Source organism: Sminthopsis crassicaudata, chromosome 1 (genome assembly GCF_048593235.1).
Source record: "Sminthopsis crassicaudata isolate SCR6 chromosome 1, ASM4859323v1, whole genome shotgun sequence".
Classification (NCBI taxonomy): domain Eukaryota; kingdom Metazoa; phylum Chordata; class Mammalia; order Dasyuromorphia; family Dasyuridae; genus Sminthopsis; species Sminthopsis crassicaudata.
In genome coordinates this window covers 464,921,771-464,935,634 of record NC_133617.1, presented here as the reverse complement: position 1 = coordinate 464,935,634, position 13,864 = coordinate 464,921,771, and the positions used below count along the sequence as shown (strand labels likewise).

Sequence of the window (13,864 nt, the reverse complement as noted above, 5' to 3'; positions counted from 1 at the left end):
TGGGTGTGGGAGGAAGGATATATTGGAAAAGAATGTAATGTGAAAACAACAGATCATTGTAAATTAAAAAAAAAAAGTTAAAGATGGGTTCAATTACATACTGTTGCAGATACTTATTTAGACCTAGACATCCCATAAATTTCAAGAAATTAAGAGATTGTTGTCATATAAATGTCTTTTTCCATTCTCATATTTTTGTTAGTTTTCTAAATAGCAGAGTAGTTAATATAGTTCTCATGGAAAACAAATCCTAGTTAGAACCTACCTTTAGTTATTGATAGGGTAAATGGAAGTGGTTGTGAGAGTAATAAAAATGAAAGTAAGTATTAGGCATGTAGAAATTTTATGCCATGGTGGGAAGGGGAGAATTCCTTGCAATCACATAAAAAGTAATATTGTATGCTTTTAATCCTGCAAATACTTAACATTCTCTCTATTGCTTGAAATACATAAGAGCCTGAGACTTGAATAGATCAGCATAAACTTATTATCAATCCTGGGAAATAAAAACTTCAAAGTATTATATAATTCTCCACTATTTTTTTCACTAGTATTACTTTCATATTTGAAGGTAAAACACTTTCAAAAAATTAATAATGTATGAAATGGCAACTTTGTGATTTACTTATTACCATGGAGTAGATTTAACTACTAGTCAGATTATAGTTGTATATGTCTTCTGCAAACATCACTTAGTCATCAATATTTAGTACAATAAAATCATTGATAGTCTCTTGAAATTAATTGTAGTACACTCAAAATTAATTGTAGTGTGATCATTTCATCTTTAATAAATAATATTAAGTTTTAAGATTCTAAGCTTTTACAAGACAGAATTTTATTTACTACAAATCTTAACATCATGTTGTTCAATAGAACTTAGTTGACAATAAAAGAGATAGAAATTTTTTGGATTTAATTTAAAGTCCCTGGCTAACCATATGTGGAAGTGATAAACCTTAAATACTTTGGGTCCTGCCTTCCTGTTCAGAACCAAATTCTGAAGAAATGCATGATCTTTATACTTTTATTCAATAAATATTCATAATTGATTGTGTCACCAATGTTGATTTCTTAACTTTTAGCTTATTTATATATGTTTCCCATAAGTATTGATAAATAATGGACATAATATCCTTGATTTTTGAAGTTTTAAAATTAATTAACTTGCAATAATTTCTTTGTTTAGTATGAAATACTGCTTTGTGTACAAGATCATGATGATCCAGCTATTGATGTATGTAAAAAGCTTCTTGGTAAATACCCAAATGTGGATGCTAGACTGTTTATAGGTAAGTAATAGTAATTCTTGGATTCACTTGTATACCTGTTTTATTGTTCTTTGTACTGTAGCATACCTATAGTCTTATGTAATATAGTAGAGTTTTATGAATTGTGTTTTGATTACAGATACTAATTTATTTAATCTCTGAAGGATATTAAATCTTTTTACTCCATATCAAAAGCTTTTGACATTTTCCACCATTGTGCTCCTTGTTAAAAATATATGGCCTTAGTTATTTGAATTACACTGTGTGAACTTCTTAAAGAAACTTAAGCAATGAGAGTAAGATTATCTCACATGAAATGGTCTTGTCATTTAAAGAAAACATTTGCCCATCATATTTATATTTCTCTTTATATGTGAAATACCTTTTTTAAAAAACCTTTCTTTATCTCACTGATTGTCTTAGAATAGCCAAAAGTTAAATTGTGAAATTGGGAGTCAAGTATGGAAGAATACACTTTCAACGGAGCAAGACAAGCTTCTGAAATTCAAAATTAGCTCCTGAATTCATAGATATGATAGTTGGTATTAATGTTTAATATACTCGGGGTCATTTAAGTTGAATGACATTTAAAAACATCTACTGTGTACATAGGAATCAGATAGGAGTTTGTCTTTTCTCATATAGATACAGTCTTTATGGGACTAAGCCAGAAAGATACTATAGGATAATCAGAAAGCTTATTTAATTTGATAGTAATTCAATTAATGAAAGGAAAGCATGACTTTAGAACTGAAAACCTGATGCTACAAAATTCACAAAGGTCAAAAGACTTGAAGTTTCTTTTAGATAAAAAACTAATTTCTATATCATTAGATTTTTTTTTAATTCTTAAAAATAAGATAAAGTTAATATTAAAATTTTCAGTGTTCATTTTTATTTTATAACAGAGTCTGTTTTTAAATATATTTATTTTGTAAAGTGTGTTGTGGAGTTGTCTATGGTGTCTTTTTTTTCCCATTGACTATATGATGTCTTTAAAGTGAGTATATAGAATCATTTCATCCCTTTCATTTTTTTTCTTTTTTTTTAGGTGGGAAGAAGGTTGGGATTAATCCCAAAATTAATAATTTAATGCCAGGGTATGAAGTTGCAAAATATGATCTTATATGGATTTGTGATAGTGGAATCAAAGGTGAGGGTTTTTTTTTTTTCCTTATAAATTTGCTTGTTCATAAGCAATTGAACAATAATTTAACTGCAAGCTCTTCTTTCCTGATTTGAAAAAGTTACTTTGTCCTTACATGATTGCTTATGGTGGAGGTTCAGATGTATAAATTAACATTGTAATTCTTTATCTTTAATACTTAATATCTTTAACGGCACATGTAAGGACTTATCTTAACACGTTCTTAAATACAAAAAGACTTCTGTGTAACCCAATTAACTTTTGCATCTGTACATCTGTAGATCTTCCTTATCTTTCCCTCTGTTTATTATTTCATTTTTTTTTTTTTTAAAGAACAATGTGTATTCACAAAGAACAATAGGTACATTTCTTAGTGGAAATTTTTGGGGGTTGTGTGTAGTGTTCTGGACATCTAAGTTCATTAGTGTAGGGAACTCACTATTTGAAAACTCCTATCAATGAAAATGGGCAAATATTCTGCAACTTAGATGTTACACTTAGTTGTTAGGTGATTGTGTCTGGAATGACACAGTAAATATTTGACAACTTGGAAACTCTTGACTCTCAAGCTATTTTGCTATCAAGTATGCCATATTGAATTTTCTTTTTAATTTGAACACACACACATACACACTTAAATGATTTAACCAAGTATTTGATGATAATAATGAAATCTGAAATTTAATTATTGCATTGAAAAGGTCCATATGTTACTTGGTCAAACTACATCAGTAATTTAATATTTTCCTAAATCTATCTTCTTCAATTTCAGCCAATCATAATGTATTTTACATTGGTTATAAAGGAAATATCTTTTCAAAATCTGTCTTAATGATTAGTGTTCCTTTTGATTTTACAGAAAATGTCTGTCTTACAAATTGCTTATAAGTTAAGATTTTTTTTTTTTTTTAATTTTCTGAGGCTGGGGTTAAGTGACTTGCCCACGGCCACACAGCTAGGAAGTGTTAAGTGTTTGAGACCAGATTTGAACTCAGGTCCTCCTGAATTCAAGGGTGGTGCTCTATCCACTGTGCCTAGCTGCCCCATAAGTTAAGATTTTAAAATTCCAATCCTTTTAATGTTGTTGAGAAATTTACTGTTTTCAGAAATGCTATTGTGAGGGTTTCTTTTTTTTTTTTAATTGAATGAAAACTTTGCTATGTAAGTTTTTATAGGTAATTTTTCTTAAAGCACACATTTTATTGTCAGTGCTTTAAAATTCACATCTAATTCTCTTTTGCATAATTCTTAATATAGTCTCCCAATTAGTCACTATTATTCACTAGTCACAATTAGTCACTAAATAAATGTATGTTGACATGAACTCTGCTCCACTATTATTATTAAGTTCTTCTTTGTAAATGTTTAGGTTTGTTGTATGTATTTTTCTGGAATTTGGCACATTGCCCAGAAATGTTATTTGATAGTTATATTTAAGCTGAAATGCAGTCATATTTTATATTTATATTATGATTCACAAAAAACTTTTAGTGTCTTTGACATTTTAATTAAAGAAAACTAATCCCCTCATTCTTTTTTCTAGTAATTCCAGACACACTTACTGACATGGTTAATCAAATGACAGAAAAAGTAGGCTTGGTTCATGGTCTACCCTACGTTGCAGATAGACAGGGTTTTGCTGCTACATTAGAACAGGTAAGTTATGGTATTCATGAGTGCCATTATGTTGCCAGATCCAAAGTCCTTTACTTTGGGGTGAACAAAATACCAACAATAATCTCTGTGAGGAGTTGGAGGAGCCACTCACTGAGGACTCAGCTGGAACTAGCCAGCTGAGCAACACAGCTCTGTTTTGTTTTCCTTCTCTTCCCTCTGTTTACATAGGGTTGTACTATACCAGTTGTAGGTGCTCTGTCCAAAAGAATGTAAATGTTAATCTCTGAAACATGCAAGATATCTTGGAATTTATGGGCTATATTTCTTTCTTAAGCATAATGTCTTAAATCCAAATTACTCTGACTTTTATAGATTGACCAACAGTAGATTCCAGGCCAATGACACTTGCTCATTGTTTTGGCACTGATTTTGGCACAAAGTGAACATAAATGGCAATTGTTTCTGTTTTGGCCAGAAATCCTGAAGGTCTTTCTCTTCCAGATTGATTTCTCTTTCTTCCTTTTCTTTAATTCATTTTCTCTCTCCCTCTCTCTCTCTCTTTCTCTTTCCCTCTCTCCTCTCCCTTTCCCTCTCCCTCCCCCCCTTGGTAAAAAAAAAGGCCAACATCTGCAAATAGGTGATTTAACCTTTTTAATTCAAATTAAATATTAAAGTGCTAGATTTGAGCTGAATATAGATAATCATTTTCCTATTCCTTAAAAGCCTATGATATAGAGATGTCTGTGAAAAATATGTAGTGTGTACCTACATTTTTTTCTTTCAAAGACATTTTATGTATACTTGATGAAACTTTATATATTTTCTAATATATACATTTTAAAAATTATTTTTGTTAAGAAGAGGCCAAGATAATATTTTTTATTTCTTTCTTACAAGCCTCTTATAAAAGAAATTATAAGGATAATCAGTCTATTAGAGCTAGTATTTCTCAATGAGCAATTTTTAAATACATTTCATCAGTAACTTTGATTTTCACATTCCATCAATTTCCCTGTATCCTTTCCTCTTCCCCTCCCAGAGAGTCTTCTCTTACAACTTTTTTAAAAAGAAAAAGAAAAATTTCACAAAACTGATCATATTTTTAAAAAGTAAAACTGTTACATACACTATGGACCATGACCTCTGCAAAAGAGCAGAGGTAGGGGTCTTTTCATGTCTCCTCTTTTGGACTAAGCTTTCAAGCATTTATTAAACACCAATTGTATTTCAGACAGGTCCTAGGAATATAAGAATAAAAATAAAAAAGTTTATACCCTCAAGGAGCTATAGTGAGGAGATCACCTGTACATATAGCATTTAAGCTGAGGTATGAAGTTATACTAGGGGTTCTAAGAATTAGGATTGAGGAGGGATATATGAAGCATAGGCCTGTGCAGTGTTGGAAACAGCATGGAATGTTAGATGTTTCTTTCCTTCTGCTTTAATAATATCACTTGGGTAGTTGTGCATAAGTTGAGTTGGAGAGAAGAGATACTTAAGGTAGAATGATTAAGAAACTATTGCAGTAATCCAAGCAAGAAATTATTTGGTTCTGAATAAAAGTGTGATGGCTGTGTGAGTGGCATGAGGAAGTAAAACTCATTGCTGTGAAGGAACATGAATAGCTAGGAGTGATTCAAGGTTGGAAACTTGTTTGATTGGAAGTATTATGCTGTCCTCAATGGAAACAGGAAAGTTTATAAGAGGGATAGATTTTTTTGGAGAAAGATAATGAAATCAGGTATGTTAAACTTGAGGATTCTTCCCTCCCCTCACTCACCCACCCCCCTGAACAACATCCAAACATCCAATTCAAAAGCTATAATATATCATAAGTTGGGAAAATGTAATTGGAGTTTAGGGAGAGAAACTAGGGCAGACCACAAAGATTTAGTCATTATTATACAGATGATAATTAAAATTGTGGCATCTATAAGGTTATCCAGAAGGTATTGAGAAACTAAAAAATGGTCTAGGATAGAATTGGGAGGTATCTATTGTTTGAGGTGGTAGGACATGGATTATAATTCCACAAAGGAAAAAAATTTTGACTAGACAGATAGGAGGAGAAACAAGACAGAGGAGTATCATGAAAACTCAGAGAGAAAAAAGATATCCATTAGAGAGTTGTTCAACAAAGTCATATGCTGCATTAAGGTCAAGAAGGATAAAGATTGAGAATGTGTTAAAATGCCCAAGTGTTCCATTTTGAAACTAAACATTTGCCTGCAAAAATGGTAGAATATGGGGCAGCCAAGTGGCTCAGTGGATAGACCACCAGCCCTAAAGTCAAGAGGACCTGAGTTCAAACTTAACACTTCCTGGCTGTATGACCCTGGGCAAGAGATTTAACCCCACTTGCCTCAGGGGAAAAATAACATGTTTATACTTCTATTTCAGTACCAAAAGACATTAATTTTGACTTTTATTTTGACAGGTATATTTTGGAACTTCACATCCAAGGTCCTATATTTCAGCTAATGTTACTGGGTTCAAGTGTGTGACAGGAATGTCATGTTTAATGAGGAAGGATGTATTAGATCAAGCTGGAGGGCTTATTGCATTTGCCCAGTACATTGCTGAAGATTATTTTATGGCCAAAGCAATAGCTGACAGGTAAGATAATTAACGTAAATGAGAATGTTTTTATTAGCAGCATAAAGAAAGTAGTATGTGTATATGAAGTAGAAAAGCAATTTAAAAAAAATTATAAATGAGTATACAGATTTCTTCCCACTAGAATATTACTTAGATGCTTTACTGTCTCCAACTTAATTATCTGTTTTTTTGAGAAAAGCAGTGGTCAGTTAGTATTATATTTGAAGGTTTGTAGCATTAACTTTTTTTTTTAAATTGGTAAACATGCATAGCATATAAGAATTATGAAAAGGTGAAAAAGTAAACAATGTTTATGATTCCTACCTATATCCTAATAAAGGAAATAAATCCCTAGATGCTTCAATTTTTTTTTCAAATTTAACAATATGATTTAGAGTTATTAAGAGATTGCATATGTGATAAGAAATTTTTTCATTGGAAGATATATGAATTTCTGTATTTGGAAAAAGTGTATTTTATTGTAATTCAAGACTTAATGTTTTGACCTTTTAGAATTTAGATGAAAACATTTACAGTGATTTCAGAATTGACCCATAGTTAATTTGATATTTTTATTTTCTAAAAGTTAAATGAAAATTGCTTTGTAACTGGCCTCAAATTTTTATGCTATAAAAATGATCATTAATAATAGCTAGCATTTGTATATCATTTTAAGATTTATAAAATATAAATAATTTCACCTTATCCTCACCATAATCCTGGGGTTCTAATTGGTGGGGTACAAGCTATTATAATACTCATTTTACAAATGAAGAAAACTTCTTCAAATTGGGTGTCAAAAGTACATTGAAAAGACAAGATCCCCAAACCTAAGTATATGATATTCATAGGCTATACTGTTTACTTAGAAAAATGAAGTGGAAAGAAAACTGATTTAGAGTGCTTAGTTTTGAATCCCAGATCTATTACTTTCCTAGATATGTAGCTATAAACAAATTAGATTACTTCTTGTGATTTTAATGTCTTCATCTGTGAAATTGAAGGGAATTGGATGAGGCGATTTCTGAGGTCTCATCTAATTCTATGTCCTGCAAATCCAGATTTTAGTTGTGTGTGTGTTTAGCATACTTAGCATAACCATAGTTTACATGTAACATGCTAAATTAAATACAGAAATATTATTAAACTAAAACAACTTACAGTTATGCTATACTTCAATTAGATTATTTTTTCTGGTTTGCTAGTTTTGTCTTCTTCAACATCAATTTTACAAAAGATTTCCAAACTACAAATTATTTCCAAACAAATTATTGTAGATATTTTTAGTATAGAAAACTGTAAATAATTTCTTATTTATATATTAATTTCCAGAGGTTGGAAGTTTGCAATGGCCACTCAAGTTGCAATGCAAAATTCTGGGTCCTATTCAATTTCTCAGTTTCAATCCAGAATGATCAGGTAAATAAAAGCACCTTATTTCCTTTATCCTTATTTTTCAATACTGTTGATTTAATGAATGAATTTTTTTTTTGGTGCCAAATATATTGTTTAATGTCCATTGAAAAGGGGTGTATGTGTGTGTGTGTGTGTGTGTGTGTGTGTGTGTGTTTGTATAGACATTTTTTATATAAAACTGTGTATAGAATTTTATAAAATGTTTAACACCTAAAAGTGTTCAATTAAAAAGTTTTGTTTTGATTTTATAATTTGTATTATTTATCAAGAGTGTGGACCATTACAATTAATCTATTCTTTTTGCTTTTAGCTTGTTTTGCTAGATAGTACAACAGAAAATTCTTAAAATCTTAAAGGGAGTAGTCTTCCAGAAAAATGGTCTGATCAGAAATTAAACTAATGGTTTTTGAAATTGGGTCGTTTGTTTTCTAAAATAATTTTTTTTTTCTTTTAGATGGACCAAATTACGAATCAATATGCTGCCTGCAACAATAATTTGTGAACCAATTTCTGAATGCTTTGTTGCTAGTTTAATTATTGGATGGGCAGCTCACCATGTATTTCGATGGGATATCATGGTATTTTTCATGTGTCATTGCCTGGCCTGGTTTATATTTGACTATATTCAACTCAGGGGTGTCCAGGTATGTGGATAAGCATGTAAAGCTTGGCAGTTGGTTTAAAAAAAAAAATTTTTTTTTTTTTAAACTTAGAGTTGAATGAATTCTTTACCTATTAATCTGAAGCACTCATCAGTTTTATTCTGGGTCTTGGCAGGGAGTTTGAGCAATTATTTTCTGTTAGTGCAATGTCGTATTTAGAATTATTTCAATTTCTTCTAAAGGAAATGTGAGCTGTGTGAAGTACATTTTTGTATGTGATATATATGATAGATGGACTAACCAATGACAATTGCTTCAGCATTGCATGATTTTCTTTTATAGTTAATTTTTAAAAAAATTTGGAAGTCATTGTTAGTTAATGAGAAATTTGTATTTAAAAAGTTTAAATTACACTTTAAATTGTATGTAAATTCAATTGTGATGATAAAAGCAGGAGTTTGTTTCTAAAATAATTTTGACATGGAATGCAATAAAGAAAGAAAACATTAAATGTTAATTTTTATAATTCCTAGGGTGGCGCTCTATGTTTTTCAAAACTTGATTATGCAGTAGCTTGGTTCATCCGAGAATCCATGACAATATACATTTTCCTATCGGCATTGTGGGACCCTACTATAAGCTGGCGAACAGGACGCTACAGATTACGCTGTGGAGGCACGGCAGAGGAAATCCTTGACGTATAACCACAGCTTTGTGACTGTATTTAAGAAAATAAAAAAAAGAAAAAAGAGAGAAGTATTATAAATTATGTTTATATAAATGCTTTAAAAATCTACCTTCAATAGTTTTATTACTTGTATGTTTTGGTATCTGTTCTTTAATTTATTTTGCATGGCACTTGCATCTGTGAAAAAGGAAAAAAAAAATAACGTGTCATCTTGGCCAACTGGTACCTTGTTTTGTACAAATAGAGAATCAAGAGAATTGGTTCCAGGACCCTTTAAATAAGAGAGGAACATATAATTGCTCTGCAGCAAACACTATGACAGTATCCTTCAGTAGAGAAAGTTTCAGAATTGGCAGTAGACGAATCTGGTAAATATATGGGATGAAATCATCTTTGGCCCACTGGCTAGCAAAGGACTAGATGGTAATTTCATGCCAATATGGAGTGTCTAATATCATTGTGCAATAGTTCACAGTGAGGGGACTGACTAGTGGAGAAAACTTTTTCATGCTTTATGACTACCTCTTGTAGTTGTTGCAGAGCAAATATAAATTGTATTAGGTAACTAGGCCTTGCAAAAGCAAATAAGAAAACACTTAAAAAACAAAAAAGCTGGAGTCTTGTATTTATATGTATATATGAGAGAGATTTTTTTTTTTTTTTTTTTTTTGGTCTCACTGCAATGAACCAAAAGTGGACTGAGTTTGGTTTTTAATGGTAGCCATGTATTGAGGGCAACCTTTTGGCCAACTCTTGTTGGTTCTGTCTTGAACCATTGTTAATCACTGTGCTGTAATTAGTGTAGCTAAATCCTTCTTTCCCTGTACCCCTAATCCTTATTCTGTTTTCCTTAACTTTTTTCAGGGGGGTTGGTTTTGTTTTAGTGTGAGTGAATGTTTTGATAGTTGTGAGAAAAAAATGCATTTCAGAAACATTTCACACATGACCTATTTTCTTACACAGTATGTCTTATTGTTAATAAGAATGTAATTTCATGATGCAGGTATTTGATATCTTTTTTTAAGTAAGCAAATATTCTAGTCATCAATAAATTTAAATTGCAGTAGAGTATTAAGAAGGGCAGGATGAGTTTATTGTTAAATTTAATCAGTATCAAACTAAGTCTACTGTTAGCTTTTCTTTTGTGCCTACTACAGTTAGTCTAGTCTTATTTAAATTGAATTTTTGTATAACTAAATAGACTAGATTAATGTAAGTTGTAAATGCATGCTGTATTTTACTCTTCCCTTCCCATCATATCTTTAAACTTGCTTTTGACTCTTGTCAGGATGTTAACTTGTGGTGAACTGGACTTTTTTTTTAAATGAGCAAAAATTTGAGGGATGGTACATAAGCCTTTTGTTTTTGTAGTGGTATTTATGCTTTTTCTTCACAATTAGATGGCATGTCACAATGAATGTCTACCGGCTAATTGCAGGGCTAGCAATGGCAATATGGCAGCTTTAATTTCCAAGTTACTACAGTTTCTTTGTCAAGGTGTAATGTGTAGCATATTAGCAATAACTACATGTATTTATAGAAAATGGATACTTTTTTCACCTCACTGAGCCAATCCATTTAATTGTCAATGATAAATATACACACAGTTTAAAATGTACTATGTGTGTGTGTGTATCTTATGTATAAACTTTATATAAGCATTTTTCTGGGCCAAATTGCTTCATTTTGTTTAATATTCTATTGCCTTATGATATCACTGAATTTGTTTGAAGGGCATTTTCTACATGAACAAAGGCTTTGATGCGTGTTCCATTTCTTATGTGAATCGGGTAGTGATGTTTCCTGAGGAGACTTGCACAATGAAAACCAGTCTAGTTGTGACCCACTAAATGTTTCTTTTTTTCATCACTAATACACAGCTTAATTTTGCTGACCATGTTTGTATTTGGTTTGTGTTTAATGAAGTTTGGTTGATGCCATTCATTGCACTGCTAAAGTGAAGCCTTGCTTAAATTTAGCTTTATGCTGATCTCGGTGTGGGCAATGTAACAAAACCAAAAAAGGCTGAACAGACTTCTTATGTTTTATAGATATGGAAAATTACTGTTCTGTGTGTGTGCTTTTTGCAGTAGTGGAATCTAGCTCACAAAAATGAATCTAATCTTTGTGTAGGAAGTATGGATTGAGCATGAAATGGAAAGAATTAATAAAAGTGCTGTAGAGAGCATCACAACAGAACTGCAGGAGTCCAAATTTAATTTAATAAGCTATCTTTAAAAATACCAACAAATGTCTGGAATAGACTTTACCATGTTTTATTATTTAAAATCATTGTCTTGAGTTTTTTGTTGAAATAAATAAAATTTTGAATACAATCAAAACTTATCTCTTAAGACTTTTTAAAAATTGTTGTCTGTCTCTCTTTTTATTTACATAGACATTTAGTATGTCAGCATACAAAAATCTTATTAGATAGCCCAATAGATAGATCCTGGAGTCAGAAAGATCTGAGCTTTAAGTCTGACCCCAGACATTTGCTAGTTGAGTGTGATTTTGTGTGATATCTATCATCAACCTTTGCATGTCTCAGTTTCCTTATCTATAAAATTAGGATTTGTTATGCTTTTGCCTCCTCAGACTATTTTGAGGGTAAAGGGAGATAGGTATCCCCAGTGCTTTAGCAAGTGCCTGGCACATTAAATGGGTAACAATTAGTTCACTTCAATAAACTTTAGAATGCTATTGTTATTATAACTTATTAGCTATTATATACTAGAAATCAGAATATAATAATGAATTGAGCTTCAAAGCCTGAATTTTTAAGAGCTAATAAATTTAGTTTGAAGGGAGTATATATAATATAATGATACTGAGTGTGATATATTTCCAATTCTTTATTTGGCTCCCAGACCTTTTTTCCTGACCATGCAGGGAACTTCAGCTTAATTAAACTTGTATTTAATATTTATTAAAGAGTCTGCATTTGACACTAAAGAAAACCCCAAAATAATTTTGTTAGAAGTTGGTAAGAACTATATGGGGGCTAAGAGATCATCTGGTCCAAAGAGGAACTGACACCCAAAGATGAAAAGTAAATGGGCAAATGCCCAAGACACATATCTTGTTAATAAGCAGGACAAGGGCCAGAGTCCAGTATTCTTTGTACTCACTGGTATACCACATTGCTTCTTTTTAGTAGTAGGTAAGTTATACTTTATTGCATTTTCAACTTTTTAGATGATACTAAATTGTAAAATTAACACAGTTTGGATTCTTATTATAACTTGAAAGTCAATTTCTGAATTGGTTTTCAAATATAAATATATTCAAACCCATTGCAATAGCAGAGGCTGCAAGTTATACTAATTTTAAATGTTAGAAAAGCAGTACAAGTAGTACTTTTTACAGTAATGATACTTAAAATAATTCCTCTTTAAAGTAATTTATTGATATATAGAGCTTCATTGGTCTCATTGATGTGGACACTATCTCCAGAAGTGGAGATTTCAACTCAGTGAGGCTTTCCTACTCTTTGGAATTAATCTGTATTCTCTTTTGAACCTTTCATAAGGCATTATCGAATATGCTAAGGCCATTTCTATACATCTTCTTTACAACACTAAGATAGGCATTACTATAGAATTAGCCTGCTGATCCCTCTCATTTGCTATGTAACCATCACACCTGCTTTACCCACACATATGGATAAGTCCTTTCACTAGATCAGTAGTTGTAACATGTTTCCATTTCTACCCCATTTTTTCCTCTTAATTATCTTTTGAGATAACAATTTTGATTGTTTTACAAATTGTTTAGAACTATCCAGTATCAGCAGGACTATTGGTATTAAAAAATACTGTGTTTTGTTTCTGGAATAGCTTAGGATATTTGAAAATATTATTTTTCAAATGCAATTCATATCATGGGGCAGTTAGATAAAGTGTTGAGCCTCAAAAGAAGACTCATTTTCCTCATTTCAAACCTGGTTTTAAGAGCTAATAGCTGAATGGCCCTGAGCAAGTGATTTAATGTCATTTGCCTTAGGTAAAATTAAAATGAGCTTTAAAAAATGAGCTGTAGAGGTAAAGAAACAATTGACATGATTGAACACAAAACTCTTATGTCATATTTTTCTATATAGATTGGGCCAGAACAGACATACTTAACTTTTTTATGTCATGGATCACTTTGCAATCTGAAGTTTATGGACCCCTTCTCAAAACAATTTTTTTTAAATACATAGAATTTTTAAAATGGGATTACAAAGGAAACACATTATATTGAAATAATAATTATAAGAGTATTGAAGATCCCAAGTTCTCAAACTCCCTGAAATTTTTCCATGGACTCCAGATTAATAACCCATGGACTATGCTGTTCAGATGTCCAGCTATTTTATCATTTTCTTTTTAATTCTGAGCCCAGAGTATTATCTATCTGCAGTGAATCTCCAAGGTACAGATGATAGTAAATAAGTGTGTAACAACTATGTAACATTACTGATGCTGTTCTAGTGGTAGAGAAGTAAAAATCCCCTCTGGTCAGCGCAGGTCCAATGTGAAAG

The 13,864-nt window shown here is 31.3% G+C and overlaps 1 protein-coding gene across 1 annotated transcript in view; it reads left to right on the top strand.

Annotated features, from left to right (window-relative positions):
* UGCG (UDP-glucose ceramide glucosyltransferase) overlaps positions 1 to 11,681 on the top strand; it is a 42,723-nt gene extending 31,042 nt beyond the window's left edge. Inside the window, exons 3-9 of the mRNA XM_074280880.1 lie at positions 1,190 to 1,292; positions 2,323 to 2,424; positions 3,962 to 4,074; positions 6,473 to 6,651; positions 7,966 to 8,052; positions 8,504 to 8,693; positions 9,185 to 11,681. Of these exons, the coding sequence (XP_074136981.1) occupies positions 1,190 to 1,292; positions 2,323 to 2,424; positions 3,962 to 4,074; positions 6,473 to 6,651; positions 7,966 to 8,052; positions 8,504 to 8,693; positions 9,185 to 9,355 (945 nt within the window). The 3' untranslated portion in view covers positions 9,356 to 11,681. The remainder of the gene's footprint in view (positions 1 to 1,189; positions 1,293 to 2,322; positions 2,425 to 3,961; positions 4,075 to 6,472; positions 6,652 to 7,965; positions 8,053 to 8,503; positions 8,694 to 9,184) is intronic.
* Positions 11,682 to 13,864: the final 2,183 nt, after the last annotated feature.